This window comes from Asterias rubens, chromosome 11 (genome assembly GCF_902459465.1).
Source record: "Asterias rubens chromosome 11, eAstRub1.3, whole genome shotgun sequence".
Taxonomy (NCBI): domain Eukaryota; kingdom Metazoa; phylum Echinodermata; class Asteroidea; order Forcipulatida; family Asteriidae; genus Asterias; species Asterias rubens.
The window spans coordinates 16914316-16930615 of NC_047072.1; the positions used below are offsets into that span (position 1 = coordinate 16914316).

The 16300-nt window shown below is 38.0% G+C and overlaps 1 protein-coding gene across 3 annotated transcripts in view; it reads right to left on the reverse strand.

The window, feature by feature from the left end:
- Window positions 1–16300, reverse strand: part of LOC117296470 (SH3 domain-containing kinase-binding protein 1-like) — a 32967-nt gene that overhangs the window by 2501 nt on the left and 14166 nt on the right. For 2 of the 3 annotated variants that reach the window (XM_033779415.1, XM_033779414.1), the window contains exons 7-13: window positions 12654–12844; window positions 11924–11966; window positions 11348–11568; window positions 10199–10207; window positions 6620–6770; window positions 5499–5629; window positions 611–808 (exon numbers count right to left, since the gene is read on the reverse strand). In XM_033779415.1, coding sequence (XP_033635306.1) covers window positions 611–808; window positions 5499–5629; window positions 6620–6770; window positions 10199–10207; window positions 11348–11568; window positions 11924–11966; window positions 12654–12844 — 944 coding nt within the window. The remainder of the gene's footprint in view (window positions 1–610; window positions 809–5498; window positions 5630–6619; window positions 6771–10198; window positions 10208–11347; window positions 11569–11923; window positions 11967–12653; window positions 12845–16300) is intronic. The other variant, XM_033779416.1, reaches the window with a different exon arrangement.

The window sequence follows — 16300 nt, forward strand, 5'->3', positions numbered from 1 at the left end:
AAGGCAGTGGACACTATTGGTAATTACTCAAAATAATTATTATCATAAAACCTTTCTTGGTGACGAGTAATGGGGAGAGGTTGATGGTATAAAACATTGTGAGAAACGGCTATCTCTGAAGTAATTTTCCACGAATTTGATTTCGAGACCTCAGATTTAGAACTTGAGGTCTGGAAATCAACCATCTAAACGCACACAATTTCATGTGACAAGGGTTATTTTTCTTTCATTATTATCTCGCAACTTCGATGACTGATTGAGCTCAAATTTTCACAGGTTTGTTATTTGATGCATATGTTGAGATACATCAACTGTGAAGGCTAGTCTTTGACAATTACCAATAGTGTCCACTGCCTTTAAACCATTGCATGGTGCTATGTAACAGAAATGGTCTGATACTTTCCACAATACCTTGCAGGAAAATACCAAGGTTGCTGTGACTTGAGCGTCATTGAGCGACAGATATTGAGCGCTATATATGTCGCTTTGGAAGCCCCTTATAAATGCCTCTATAATTATCTGTATTGATATGGCGCACTGCCTATGGCAGCAGGGCTACATACAGTTACCGCAAACCTAAACACATGATGTGTATTTGTAAAAGCAGTACCTGTGCATTGGACGCATTGTTGTTATCAGATATCAAACTGGTTGGTCGTTTTTTCATGGCGCTGGAGGAATCCGTCTGTCCCTTGGAGTTTGTGACAGTCACTGAAGGTGACTGGGCTGTGACGATTCCTGTCAAGGGACCGATCGGAGAAGACTTCGGCCGGGGTGGAGGCGCTGCGGTGCCATTTTCGACGGGCGGCTGCGGAAGGAATAGGTTCATGTAAAAGATGTCACTCAAGAACACCCTCTTCAAATTCAAAAGAGCTCAACAGATAAAATGTAAAAACAATGTTTATAATTTGCAGAGAAGCAAAGAACTTGCTCATGGTGCAGCCATCTTGTGGGCAGATCCCCTGTATACAATGTGTATGGTTGCTCATTTGACTAAAATGGGAACCAGATGCTGGTCTTGGTTTTGTGTGTCTGAAATGACTATTTGGCCGTAGTTGTGTGAGCAATGATCTCACTACAGCAATAGCCATAACATAGTTATGCAATGAGTGCAGACCTAAGGCCGAGTCACACTGCAGCGATAACGATAACAATCACGATGCACAGAGAACGCATTGTTTTGGTTGAATTGCTCCAAGCAGAATACACACACGCTCATTCAACTAATAGGTTGCGTCGTTATCGTTCTCGTTACCACTGCAGTGGGACCGGGCCTTTAAGATTGGTCGCAGGCTCCAAAGCAGACTGGTCTAGAGTTAAATTTGTGCTAGTCATCGTACCAGACATGATTCAAATTTAACTTGCAAATGGCTTTATATAGAATTGACCAGAGCTACATGTATAGACAATGTCAAAGCAGCATCCAGAGTGTCTTTCAATGGGGCACCGAGGCCAAGTCCAGGGCAACGGCCTCTGTGAGTTATTTCAGGCCTGTATTGTCTTCATAGATGAGGGAACAAGATGGCTGCACCAAGGTTCAAGACTACACTTTATTGTTGCTTAGAGGGAGAATGCAATGTTGTCAAGGTTGCAGTGCGTGGTCATACTAAACAGGAGTGCTTGGCAGTGCAGTATACAATACAAGCTGGGCAATAATAGCAACATGGTGAGTTGATTTGCGGTAATCTATGTGACGATTAAACCATCAAAATATTTCTTTTGTGTTCTCTACGCAAGGTAAACAAAATTGCTCATAGAATGAAAAAGGGGGACAACAATTGCAAAGTATTCCCTGACTTTTGTACTTACGTCTTTGCTTAAGAACAAGTGCACACATTGAAAAAAACAAAAACAAGCGTGGCCAAAAAATAAAATAAAATAAAAAACCCTAACTCTGTTTAGGGTATACGATATCGATGACAAGAAAACTGTGTGTGTTTTGAAGATGAGCCACTTCAGATTTTGAAATGCAAACTTTTTTTGACAAAAAGCAATGCAAACTATCAATATATTCTAGTAGTCACAAGACAAAAATAATATATAACTGAAACCAAAATTAAAAACCAAATAAAAGCAAAATCAGAAAGAAAAACAAAATAATGAAGCTTTATTTGCTTGACTTTAAATTAAAATAATGCATAGTGTTAGTTTCTTTTTACTCTAAAGGTAAGCTGTATTCCACTGACCTATTTGCAGTTTTTCATGCTCAAATAAGGTGATTAATTTAACTAGGGTTTATTAGCTTGGTTGAGAGCATTGACGAAAGGGTGTGTTTTATTAGATTCAGAATTTAAAGCTGCAAATAGTGCTTGATGGGTTGGTTGTAAATAAAACATTTTGTTTTATATATGCTTTTTGGATGAGATATTCAGCTCCTTGAAGTATACTTTTTATACGTTAACCAATATTATCATGAAGGAGTTGGTCTTCTTCAAGGTAAAAGAGAACAAACCTCATTTGTTCATAGCAGATGGTCATAATTGTATTGTACTGTTTTTTCAACATTTGTAAAAAAAATTACTGGAAGCCCGAAGGACCAAAGGATAAAATGACAAAAAGAGAGGAATAATCATGACCAACTTTATCACCTGGGGTTCTTTTGCAAGGGGGGACGCTTTCTTTCTAGACCTGGCTCTCAACTCCATAACCCACGGAGTCTGACTAGAATTAACAGGACTTGTTGGCGAAGTAACGGCAGGAGGAGAAGCAGCGACAGAAGGAGCAAGGTTACTGGGACTATCGGGTGAATCCCCATTCTCGACAAGCTGTTGAAATTTGAGCCTCTGCACATAGCGAACAGGTTAGATTATAACGGAAATGTCAAAGACAAGCATTATAGGAAAACACTACTGGAGGAAAGCATGCACATGCAAACAAACAAAAAGCAAATGGCATTGTGGGTAATCAGATGCATGATGGGTAAGGATGAGATCACAGCTGTTTGATTGACACATTCTCCTGTTGGTTGTCAAGACAAGGGAATGATATACTAGCAGGCAACATGCAATGGGAGTTTGATATCACTTTAGTTTGATTTGGTTTATGAATATTCATGAGGAAATTCCTTTATGAATATTTATGAGGTCATATATTCATGAATATTTATGAGGTCATACCTAAAGGGTTGTTTTGTGTTGTTTATAATTTCAAGCTTGAAATGTTTTTCCCAGAGTAAAATTTCAATGACTTGTTTACAAGAATTGTTTTTAAATGAAAGCATTATTATAACGCTTTCAATAAAGAAAGACCAGGAACAATAAATGTATGAATAAAGCCCAGACTTTTATCAATTCCAACATTAAACAAGTTTTTCAAGCAACTGAAGTTGGCCAGCAGGGGCACAATGCCGCCTCCTGGGGCTGAAACAGGGGTTCCCCCTTCACAGTTCATTCAAAGGTAGGCTGGTGTATCATCAATCAGAAGCCTGGCCGGTAGAGCAGAAAGCAATCTCTTCCCAACTTTGAATTGCAAGGGGGACTAGTGTCATAACCAGGATTTGAACCCACACTCTGCTACTAACAACACAAGAGCTTGGGCCCGGTAAACTAGACCGCTCTGTCATGACACGCCACAACGGAGTATGGGTAAAACATAAAAAGTATTCTTTATCCCGATACAAGTTTAACAATTATTATAATGTATAGTGAAGATATGACCTCATAAAATCCAAAGCAATCAACTGGAGTTAAGCTCCCTCTAAAAACTGTTCACTCGAATAAGTAAGAAATAAATCTTGTAAATTCTGAATTTTTGTTCATCTCAAATCTGACTAAAATATAACTTTTCATAATTTTATTGTTGGTTGAGATGGGAATACATTGCACCAGTTGTAAAAATAGAGATTTGAAAACAAACCTGCGATTCTACGACTGTGAAATGTTGACTATGAAATGCAAGGAAGAGAGAACAGGAGTGATTATGGATTTAAACAAGACACGAGGGAACCTAAGCATGATGGCAAGGAAACTATAATGCTACAGATTCTGGTTTTTTTCTTAAAAGGCAGTTTTTTAAAGTTTGTGTGACAGCGAAAAACTGACAAGAACAAGATCTGAACTTAGGACCTCAAGATTGGTGTAATCATATTAGAAACATAAAAATTAAAATGTCATGTAAGTGGAAATGTCCAAACGAACTTTGTGCCACGTTTCTTGTTCATTTGTCTATGGCACTCTTACAAACATTGTATTCAAGAGAAATGAAGAAATTGACTGATCAGTTGAAAAGATACATGCCTGCGATGTATGAAAAGATGATTTTTGAATTGGAATAATTTCATAATGATGTAAACAAATGATCCTTACAAGATTTCATAAAGTCTGATTTCATAGTTGTATTGAAATTGGAAAAGTTGAAAGTGATGATCATTTTGAAAATATGAACAATGTGATTTCTTCAGACTTTTAATTCTTTGAAGATGGAAATTAACACAATTGGAGAGAATGAGAGTCACATGTCTGATTAATGTCAAGATAATTGGTCAAGGCAAACTGCTCATTGATTAATCTTTCATGGTTATCACACATTTTGAAAATGATCAGTCATGAGAAACATGAATTTATCGTAAACAAATCAGTGTCATTCTTCACAACTGACATGACAAAACTCTTGTTATTTCTTTCTATAGCCACAAAGAACCTGAAATAATATGAAGTTTAAAAAAAATCAGCAGTAAACGGAGCCAAACCAGGAAATTGGTTGACAAATATAATTAGCACCTAGGCTTTTCAAACTTAATTGCACAAACTACGCAAAAAATGTGAAGCAAGGAGATTTTCTAAACTTGAATTTTATAAATCTAGAGCAGTTAATCTACCTTTAAAAGAAAAGTGCAAGTGCTAGAACTTTTGTAGTTTGAAATATTTGATGTTAAAAGTGTTTCATTTGTTCTGCCAAGAGCTAATTCGAGACTTTGTTGCCAACTTGGCAGAACTTATAATTATCCTAAACTGGGAACTTTGCCCGGTTCCATGTGGAAATGTAAATATGATAAGGATAACTAGAAGCAAAACTCTGATGTAGAATTCTATCACTCTATCATTTCCTCAAATGCTTCAAATGCCCGCACACAAAATAATTGAATATTGTAAATTTGTGTCAACAAATAACATGTAAAAATGAGTTTTGAGATAAAAGTTTTTATTGTGAACTTTATACAAATGAAGAACTATTCTTGACTATTAAAAAAAAAGCAAATAAAAAAACCTTTGAAGAAACGCAGTGAATTGAAAAATTTATTATAAAGCATTTGCTTGATTTTGTTACACTGCTTTAGACTAAATCTACAAAGTTTCCCGTGAAAGCATTATTAGGAGTTTTCTGCAAGTTGGCTGCTGGTTTAAATATTTTTTTTTTAAGGTTGTTAGATTAAGTTTTAGAAGGGAGAAAAGTAGAAAAAAAAAACACTGTTAGTTCTTGCAAGATTTTAGTACATGCACTTGCAACATGCATCTGATTTGTTGGTCCCTTATCAGCAGCCAGTTGAGTTAAACACTTACCGAATCGCTGAGGTTCCCGCCTTGCCCACCGAACACTGAGGGCGGTCTTCGGTTGGTGTTCTTTGGCCGTGATAGCGTGATATGTGTTAGCTTCTGTGGAGAGTCTGCTTTTATGTCGTCGAGTCCCACTTCTGTTATTACGCAGAGCAACAAACAAACACAAATTTATTCTGGGATTTTGTTGATTTGGGTCGTGGGTTCACATCGCGTTAAAGTAAATTTGAGGCCCAAGGGATCTGGTTTATTTGCCTCATTACTGACAAAAAATTAGTCTGGACTGAGAATCCAAATTTTAGGAGATACCTTTGAAGTTATGGCATGTCCACCTTTTGGTAAATCCCTTGGGTTGAGCTTTTAAGAACCTCGACACACTGGAGAAGAGTATCAATGGCAGTGTTTCCCTTAAAAGTGGTCTGCTGGCTAAATGCCAGTTAAAACACCTAAGGACCAGCTAGAATTCTCTCCAAGGGGTTCGACTAGCCAGTACAGTGTTGAAAAGCATCCCTATTTAATATGGAATAGGGACTAGTGACAAACCTGTCGGACCAGTAAAACGACAAGCTACATTTATAATGGTCATACTGGCTAGTCGCTGACATAGATCAAAGTTCTCTGAATAACTATTAAGGTTTGTAAATTATATCTGGGAAAAATAAGGGCTGTTTTTCCTCACTAGGTTAACTTAAAGGAACACGTTGCCTTGGATCGGTCGAGTTGGTCTTCAATTAAGCGTTTGTAACCGTTTGTTATAAAATGCATATGGTTAGAAAGATATTTTAAAAGTAGAATACAATGATCCACACAAGTATCACTCGAAATTGCGTGGTTTTCTTTTTACCTCGTCGACTAACACGGTCGGCCATTTATGGGAGTCAAATTTTTGACTCCCATTAATGGCCGACCACGTCAGTTCGTGAAGTAACAGAAAAATCAGGCAATTTCTAAGCAAATTTGTGTGGATCATTGTATTCTACTTTTAAAATATCTTTCTAACCATATGCATTTTATAACAAACGGTTACAAACCCTTTTTAAACACCAACTCGACCGATCCAAGGCAACGTTTTCCTTTAAGAAGTCTTAATTCCGATAGACGTTTGACATCATCCCTGTTATACTAACCTCCTTCTTGGGTTTCATTGACTGGAGGTCTCCTTCTTAAGACAACAGCTGGATGAGGTTCTTCTCTTTCTGCTGTCGGAGGCGGACCGGAAGGCTTTGGAGGCGGCGGTTTACTCTTCACTGCGGGTTTCTTTGAAGGAATTGGTAACGCCTGAAAATACAACAAAGAAATATAAGTCTGGTTCCTAACAGGGCTTCATTGGGATCATTGGGTGAAGTTGGACATTACAGCATAGGTACCAGGGGCCAATTTCATAAAGCTGCTTAACCAGAAAATACTGCTTGACAAACTTCTTTGCTAAGCAAAAATCTAGTTGGGCACTAGTCACAACAATTATCTGTTAAGCTATTCTTGTCTGTGCCTAGCAAATTTGTGTGCTTTCAGGCTTTATGAAACTGGGCACTGGACCTAATTTTGAAAATATGCTTAAGCAGACAAAAGGGCCAAACAATTTCCTGTTAAGCGAAAACCAGAACAACACATAATAGATGTTAAATTTGCATCGGGGATAAAGAATATTAATTTTGGTTTTTACCCATACACCGATGTGTGTTAGCACTGTATACTCAGTACTTTCCCGAGTCCTGTGAAAAAATATCACAGGCATGTTACTCGGGTGGGATTCGAACCCACGACCCTTGCATTCTAGAGCAGTGTCTTACCAACTAGACTACCGAGGTTGCCCGGCAGCTAGAGGCAGTTCGAATCCTATGTTTTGGCAGCGGGTACCGCAACGATATAATAGATGTTAAATTTGCATCGGGGATAAAGAATATTAATACAAGGGTCGTGGGTTCGAATCCCACCCGAGTAACATGCCTGTGATATTTTTTCACAGGACTCGGGAAAGTACTGAGTATACAGTGCTACACACATCGGTGTATGGGTAAAAACCAAAATTAATATTCTTTATCCCCGATGCAAATTTAACATCTATTATATCGTTGCGGTACCCGCTGCCAAAACATAGGATTCGAACTGCCTCTAGCTGCCGGGCAACCTCGGTAGTCTAGTTGGTAAGACACTGCTCTAGAATGCAAGGGTCGCAGAACAACACAGGAAACCAGTTTCAAATGGTTCATAATGAAATGATATTTTGGATGGGAGACTTTTTTCAGATAAGCAAGACTGTTTTCTGCTTAGCTAGTTTGTATGCTTAAGCACCTCTACGCAATTAAGCTCAGGCCTGGCTGCAGTTGCTAGGCGCAAAGTATTTGACGGCAACAGCAGTTTGCTTAGCAATAATAAAAAAAACCAGCCAAAACGTCACTTTATGTGTACAACAATAAGCAGGCAAATAAACGCACTCTCATTAGTCAAACTTAATCACAGCGTTTACATTGTTACAATAGTCACGATTAATTATAATTCCCAGCCATTTCCCTGGTTTCCTGAAATGTAGAAACTGTTTTTGCAAATAATTGATGTTCAAAATCAAAGTCTACTGAACAGACTGTTAAAAAGGAATCAAATGGTATTAAAACTCAAACCAAAGCATCTTTAACCGCATCAAACAAAAGCAACTTTAACCGCATTTTATAACTGTAATTGGTTACAATCAAAGAGAGCAACTTAAACAATATTTTAACCAACGGCGGCGGAACACTTTTGAAAGTGGGGGGGGGGGGGGCACATTTGTTTTCCATGTCAGTCATGTGTGTGTTGTTCAAACATCATGCATGCACACAGGTTATAATGGGCTAACGATTTAGAAAAAGAAAAGGTAACACTGTCGATTAAAGGATAAGAATCAAACTTAAATATAAAAAAAAAAATGTTTTTAATTTGTGGGTATAAAAAAAAATTTAAAAAAATTCACATAAAGGCTCTCGAACACGTGACCCTTTCATACGGAGTCACGACCTTTGACCACTGGGCTACGAGGGCATGATTAACATTGGTATATATAATAATAATTATATGTGTCTTGGCCCGATTTTCTCCTTTTTATAGTTCCATGATTATAACTTCCTCCATGATAAACGTGCACGAATAGTGTATGGAGTCCGATCCTTCTTCTGTACAAACCCATGCAGCTCTCTGCGTGCACGTGAGAGATCAAAGTTTGTGCATTGTGCATGCTACTTTTTCCGCACGGGAGGCACGTTGTGCGTGGCGTGAGCGGGGCGGCAAGGTGCGCGCGGGACACACTTGCACCGCACACACCTCCACCAGCGCCCCACCGGTCTCGCACTGCGGGCTGCACTGCGGGTGTCCGAGGATCGGCGTTAATTGTTGTTGTTTGGTGTATGAATAACATTACTTTGAGAAACATAAAGGTATGGATTATAATCAAACGGGGTTGTCAGCAACCCTCGTGTTTTGGGGGTGTTTTTTTTCAAAGCTCCGATAAAAAGTGGAGGGGGCAAAATCTCCACTTTTCAAAAGTGGGGGGGGGGCAACGCCCCCCCCCCCCCCCCCGGTTCCACCGCCGGTGATTTGAACTTGTGGCTTTCTGACTCAAAGTCACATATGTAGGATCCTAGAGTAGTTGTTGTCAATGCAGTGCTGATTGATTTATGCAAAATATAGCTGAATAGTGTCTACTTGCTGAGAAAAAATGAAAGAAAAATGTCACTTTGATATTTAAACATTCTAATCCATCCTGGCAAGTGAGATGATTCTCAGATTCAAGCGTTTCGAACTGAAAAATTATCCGAACCATCGCTTTGAAGGAAACCTCTTTTCCAGTGGTTTTCACCAAGTATGTTTTGATGGTCATTAATTTTTGAGTAGTTTCCAATCTACATGTGCGACTCCCACCTTTAATGTTAATCACGTTCAAACTACACATTGTAGATTCCAGAGCCGTATATTGAGGGATTTGTGACAACTTGCAAATAGAAGCCATCTTGTGCCCCCCCAACCCCCCCCCCCAAAAGAAATAATAAATAAAAATAAATAAATAAATAAAAATGCAAGGGAGAATACAGGGTGCAAGACTAGACTGTGCATTGGGTTGCACTGCATTTGTATGGAAAATGGCTCCATGTGACTATGTGACAAAAGAAAACTAGTCATTTTGTGTTGAACTTTCTCAATGAACAGCTCTGCTACAAAAAACACAGTGTATCACTGTACATGTACATTTGTATGGATGAAATGAACATCTACATGACAAAACTCCTGCCTGCCACCAGTCATGCCAGTGGAATTTAGGCATATTGCAAAGTTGTGCGAGAGTATGTAGATGGCTGACTGTACACTTTGTGGCGTCAAGTGCGAACTAAATGGAATGTATCTAAATGATCTATAGCTAAGAATCTTAAGCCTTAGAATTCCTCTCACTGACACTGGGAAAAAAAAGTCAGAGCTGCAAACTTTTCCATCTTGCAATCAGGGAGATTAAGTACAACTACCAGGGTGATATTTAGAATTAAGCTCCGAGTTTTGATTCAAAATTAATATTTTCTCATATAGCTCATCAACTTTTCTAACATTAACGTTTGCTCTACATCATGCATTGGCGCATTGCTTTTACCAGAGAGACACAAATTCCTATGCAATATCTACAGTAGTTAATGTGCAGTGTTGATTTAATAAAGCTGCATAAATTCCTGTTGCATTTTTGAACTCACCTTTTTAGGCTAGTTGTGTTGGCGGTTAGTTGGTATGTAAGAAATAAAGATAAGATACAAAGTGGAAAGATTTTAGGAACATAGAATAGGTATTGGGTTTTGATGAGGTATTTTTAGGCAAAAGATAAATAATCTAATAAATGCGCTTATTTCTCAAAACCAAGTAAAAAAACCAAAAGGGAAACTGACCGGGTATATTTCAGATAATTTGGGGTTGAACAAAGACGAAATGACTTATAGTGGGATTTGGACCCACAACCGCCGGATTAACGTGCCGCCGCTCTACCAACTGGGCTATCTAGCCCTATGTTGGTATCTTGCTATTTGGTCATACAACTGTGAACTGTTGTGTAGCCTGGGATCACACCCACATTTATGATACAACCTGGAGAGCCACGGAATTTCAACTTTTTCTAATAACATCTTTTTTTTTTACAAGTAAAAGAGAAAGCTCAGGTGACAATCTCGTACAAACAAATGTTCTGACAAGCAGATATTTTAAGTAGGATTTGAAACTTTGCATGGTGGAAATACGATATAGAAAGGTTTGCGGTAACACCATGTAATGACTGTCTCTAATGACTTAATAATAATAATAATAATAATATTGAAGTCTTATATAGCGCACGTATCTACCAAACAAGGTACTCAAGGCGCTGAGTATATACAAACTTTTAGAAAGATAGGTTATTGCAGTGATGAATTCTGAGACCCAATTATTTAGCACCTTATAAGGGTTTACAAGGTGCTACGGCGCATTAAGCAGCCACAACCAGGAACACCGGGGCGAACCCCTTCTCTTTTCGATAAGTGCACTGGGTTCTTTTAAATGCGTTACACAACACATGGGACCAACGGCTTTACGTCCCATCCGAAGGACTTGGGGTGGATCTGAAAAGAACCATTGGTTTAAACTCGACGTTTCGGTGCTGATTGTCCCCAACTCACTTAGAGAGAACCATTACATGGTGTTAGCGCAAACATTTCCATACATGCCCTAAGAAGATATTGTGATCTTTTTCTTTCACCAGTCAAAGAGAGAGCTAAGGTGACATCTGGCGACTTGCATAACCAAAAAAACAACAAAAAAAGTGTGGAGGGAGGGAGGGAGGGGGGAATGGTATACAAAGATTTGAGTTTTTTTCTTACCGGCTTAGGTGCAGCTTGTGGATGCGGCTTGCGATTCGTCTCATCTCGAGGCTGAGTAGTGGGATGCGATGGTCGCCTTGGTGCGTCCTCCTTAGATTGCGTGGAGGACGTCTCCGGACTGGAAGATGGTGGAGGTTGAGATGGCTTGGGCGGGGCAGCGCTGTCCACTGAAGATTTGGAAGAAGCTATCTTGGTCTCTGATTGGGGTGGTCTCGGAACGACTGCAAGTAACAAAGACAATTGAATATAATGGTTTGGTTAACTAGATTCAATATGAAGTTGAATAAATCTTTACCATTAATTTTTTGAACTTCTGAAAAACTTTTTGCTGCGACTCAACAAGATAAAATCAACAAACATTTTCTTTAAAGTAATAGAATGTCTTCATTGTGAATTTGCCAAATTTGGTTGAACTCATTATTTTCTTGCAAATTTGATGACAAGTTAAGCCCAAAATTAACAGAATTGTTATTCTATGCATTACATTATGTGGGGATACGCCAAGTAAGGTCATTGGACTTTGACAGTTACCAAAATCATACCCTGTCTTTTAAACAATGTTTTTGTAACTCTTACCTGAGGTTGGTCTGGCTGGCATTGGAGCCTTCTTCTTCACTTTCTACAATGAAAAAATGATGACATCAACAAAAACGTTAATGTAATTTGACATAAAAATCAAGATAATTATGCTGAAGTTCTTTTGTGTTATTATTTTTGCACAAGGATGGAAAGAAACACATTATGAAAGATTCCGAAAAGATGAACAGGTTCAGCGTTTTGATATACAGAGGTTGTCTAAAAAAGTGAGTAAAAAAAAAATATATATTCTTTATCCCGATCTAAAAGGCAGGCCTGATACTTCACAGAGGCAACAAGGGCATCCCCCCCCCCTGGTCATTGCCTTGGTGCCCTTGAAATGCTAACAGTAGAAATTTACAACTTCCTCATAGTGTGCCCTTGACAAAAGATAAAATGCCTTGGTGCCCTTGCCCTTCACAAACGAAGAATACAGGAGTGAACAAGTTTTATCGGAACAATAACTGAAAGAAAAGAAAGATTTCAGAAGTGTCCTTGAGCAAGATACAAGTTCTACATTGCTTCTCTTCACCCAGGGGTATAAATGGGTACCTGTGAGGGTAGAGGGAAAGCCTTTGGATCGATATAAACTGTTGCCCAGGTTGTATACTTAGAAACATTAAAAGGGATGTTATTGGCCCTATGACCAGGGCACTAATGTAAAGCGCATTGATACGGTTATTGTGAAATGCGCTATCAAAGAGTTGTTATTATTATTATTATTACTGACCTCCTTCTCAGGGGGTAACATCGTTACAAAGTTATCGGGGAAGACCCCTTTCCTTCCGTCCACCTCCCCAAGCCACCATCCACTATCTGCTGCGTCTCTGTCAATAATCGTCACAATGTCGCCCTCTTTCAGCTCAAGCTCGTCCGAGTGCTGAGCCTCGTACGAGAAGGTCACCTTAGCTCTCTCTTTTACTGGTGGAAGAAAAAGATCAAAATAAATTGGGTTAGAAAGATGTTTTAAAAGTAATATAATGATCCACACAAAATATGTCTCAAAATATTGTGTGGTTTTTCCTTTTCCCTTTAACTTTGTGATTTAACACGATCTGCTGTTTACTAGAACGAAATGTCTAAGAGCTGGGAAGTAACCAGGAATTTCATTTAAGTATTAAGTTTATTTCAATTTATTTCATTTCCAGGAAAACATTAAAAAAAAAACAATCAAAGGATCTACATTGTGACCAAGTTCTAAAAACACATTTTTTTAAAAGAAGATTACAAAAATATAAAAAAGATTTATCAAAGTACTAGAAGCAACGTGGCTAGGTGGATAGAAAGGAACAACCACCAGTAAGGGTAGTGCAAATAAAAAACAACTAAAAACAAAATAAACTCATGGAAAGCCAGAAAGTCACTTCTAAAGTGGTCGACCTTGGCTGCCGATGGACATGCATCCTGTCCAGGGGGAATAGAAATATCCTCAGCAGTTTAATGCCAATAAAACATGTTAAGTTGATGGAATGAGCAATTCTGAGCCATTTCTTGGTAATAGAGATTTCAGGTTGTGGAGAGAGTTATTATTTTAGGGTTTCTCTATACATGTATGCCTATCTACTGCATGCAGATCAAAATACAAACACAAACAATCCCAATTCGTTATATCACAAAGACAATTACACAACTATCAGGGAATTAAAACAAATACTACATGTAAAACGTTTCTATTTATTCATCATGCTGTTCTAGCTTCAGTTTAAAGGCAGTGGACACTATTGGTAATTACTCAAAATATTCATACGAAACGGCTCCCTCAAGTGATGTAGTTTTCGAGAAAGATGTCATTTTCCACAAATTTGATTTTGATACCTCAGATTTAGAATTTGAGTTCTCGAAATCAAGCATCTGACAGCACACAACTGTGTGTGACAAGGGTGTTTTTTCTTTCACTATTATCCCGCAACTTCGATGACCAATTGAGCTCAAATTTTCACAGGTTTGTTGTTTCATGCATATGTTTAGATACACCAAGTGAGAAGACTGGTCTTTGACAATTACCAACAGTGTCTAGAGTCTTTAAACAAGGGTCAAATGATACATACATGTACAATATTGTACAGACTTCCTTATTCATGTTATTGGATAGAGCTCTTCACACACATGTCTGATGCTTTTCAACAAGCATTTTAAAGGATGAATTCATTTGTATTTACTTATTGGGTTTAAAATTAGGCATTCAGATTGGCTCGGTGGTGTATTCCCTGCCTTGCACCTCTCTGAACTGCAGAGTGCGCGCACCTGCTCAGTATTGTGAGCGGATGTCTGAGCACAGTATTGCGTGCGGAAGTCTGAGCACTACTGGCGTGAACAGTGAAAAAGGACCATCCAAAAGTTTCCCAGGTGACATTGCAAATGAGGCATTTACTGGCAGGCAAGATTTTACCAAGAACTCAAACATTTTTGTGTTGAATACTTAAATTATCAAATGTCAAAACAAGAATATTAAATAAAAATTGTCAGATGTCTTTTTTCTATTTCAAAAAATGATAAAAGAATAATTCTGGTATACATGTACAGTGCTGAAAAACTTTTTGTGTAAGGGTAATATCAACTAATATTATTAATCTAAGTAGCAAATTCAACATCTGCATACAAGTATTAAACGGTTCAAATCATTGCACATTTGATAAAGTTTCAACATCTTTAAAATCTACTCTGCATTCAACACAAATTGTCTTATGTACCTTGTATTAAAAAAGTACTACTACTAATAATAATAATAATAGCAATTATAGTTAAGTGTCTTGCTCAGGAACACAAGTGTCACGACAGGGATTCGAACCCACACTCCGGTGAACAGAAGCATCATAGCTTGAGTTCGGTGCTCTTATCCACTCGGCCACGATAAGGGTAAAACCAAGTAAGGTTTGTTTGTTTGTTTGTTTGTTTGTTTGTTTGTTTTTATTTCCATCAATACAACAAATTATTTGAACTAACAAAACACAAGTAGACTATAATTATACACTATGTTATATACAGTATGTTGAGTCCAGTTGGAACCATGTAGCTTTGAATACGGATCAGAGCCTAATAGTCTGAAAATACCTTTAAACTTACCTCCCAAGCCCTTCTTTGCGAATCTCATGATGTACTATAGTGTTTGAGGACCAATTACTAAAGTTCAAGTTTTAAATACTTCACACTTTGGTATTTATAGTAATGACACTTCAACAAAACAATTGTATCTCTTACATGTGAAGGAAGTAACCGATCAAGGAAACACAGCAGGTTGTTGAATCATTTTAGGGTTTGCCAGTGGTTGGTATTTACTCTAGTGACATTGCTTTTTATATCCTCTGCCCAGACCTTCATGTCCTCAATCATGATGTTTAAAAATAAAGGAATAAAAGGGTAGCGACGAGTTCTTCAACGTACGTTTAAAGCCAGCAGGGTCAGCGGCCTTTATCGCCCGCAACGACCCGGCAAGGTTTTAAACGGACGTTGAAGAAGAGTCACTACTTTTTTATTCATAAAAGCCCCTTTGTTAAAAAACAAATACAGTTATAGACACTTTAACAATTACAAATTCGAGGTTTGAAATATTTTAAATTTTTCCAAAACTTTGTGAAGAATCTGTTTGAGGCGCGTGGGTTGTGTTACGCGCGCTTAGATTATGCGCTGATAGCTATGACTTCACTGTTCCGCGTGATAATCTTGAGCGCCCCACACCCGGAAGCCAGCTGAGTGTGCATAAACAGAGCTCCAGTGTGCATTAACAAAAGGTTTATGCACTCCCATGTGACGCGCTCTCCACCAATAGGAGTAGAGAAACTGTCTGGGGTATGTATGAATAAACATTTCATATATTTTATTTATGGGTTAAACCAAAATTAATCCTCTTTATCACAAAGCAAATTTAAAGGCACTGAAAATTATTGGTAATTACTCAGAATAATTTGTTTACATAAAAACTTACTTGGTAACGAGCAACAGAAAGCTGTTGATAGTATAAAACATTTTGCGAAACAGCTCCCTCTGAAGTAACATAGTTTTTGAGAAAGAAGTAATTTTCCACTTAAATATTTGAATTTGATTTTCGAGACCTCAGAACTAGATTTTGAGGTCCCCAAATCAAGCATCTGAAAGCACACACCTTCGTGTGACCATAGAGAAAGCTTTCTCTATGGTGTGACAAGGGTGTTTTTCTTCTACTGTCTTGCAACTTCAACGACCAATTGAGTTCTAATTTTCACAGGTTTGTTATTTTGAGCATATGTTGAGATACACCAAGTGAGAAGATTGGTCTTTGACTATTACCAAAGGTGTCCAGTGTCTTTAACATAAAATATATTTGATTTATTAATTTCTCCACGGAGGCTGCACTTCAAGGTTAGGACTACATTAAAATTTGTCAACATGATGTTAAAATAT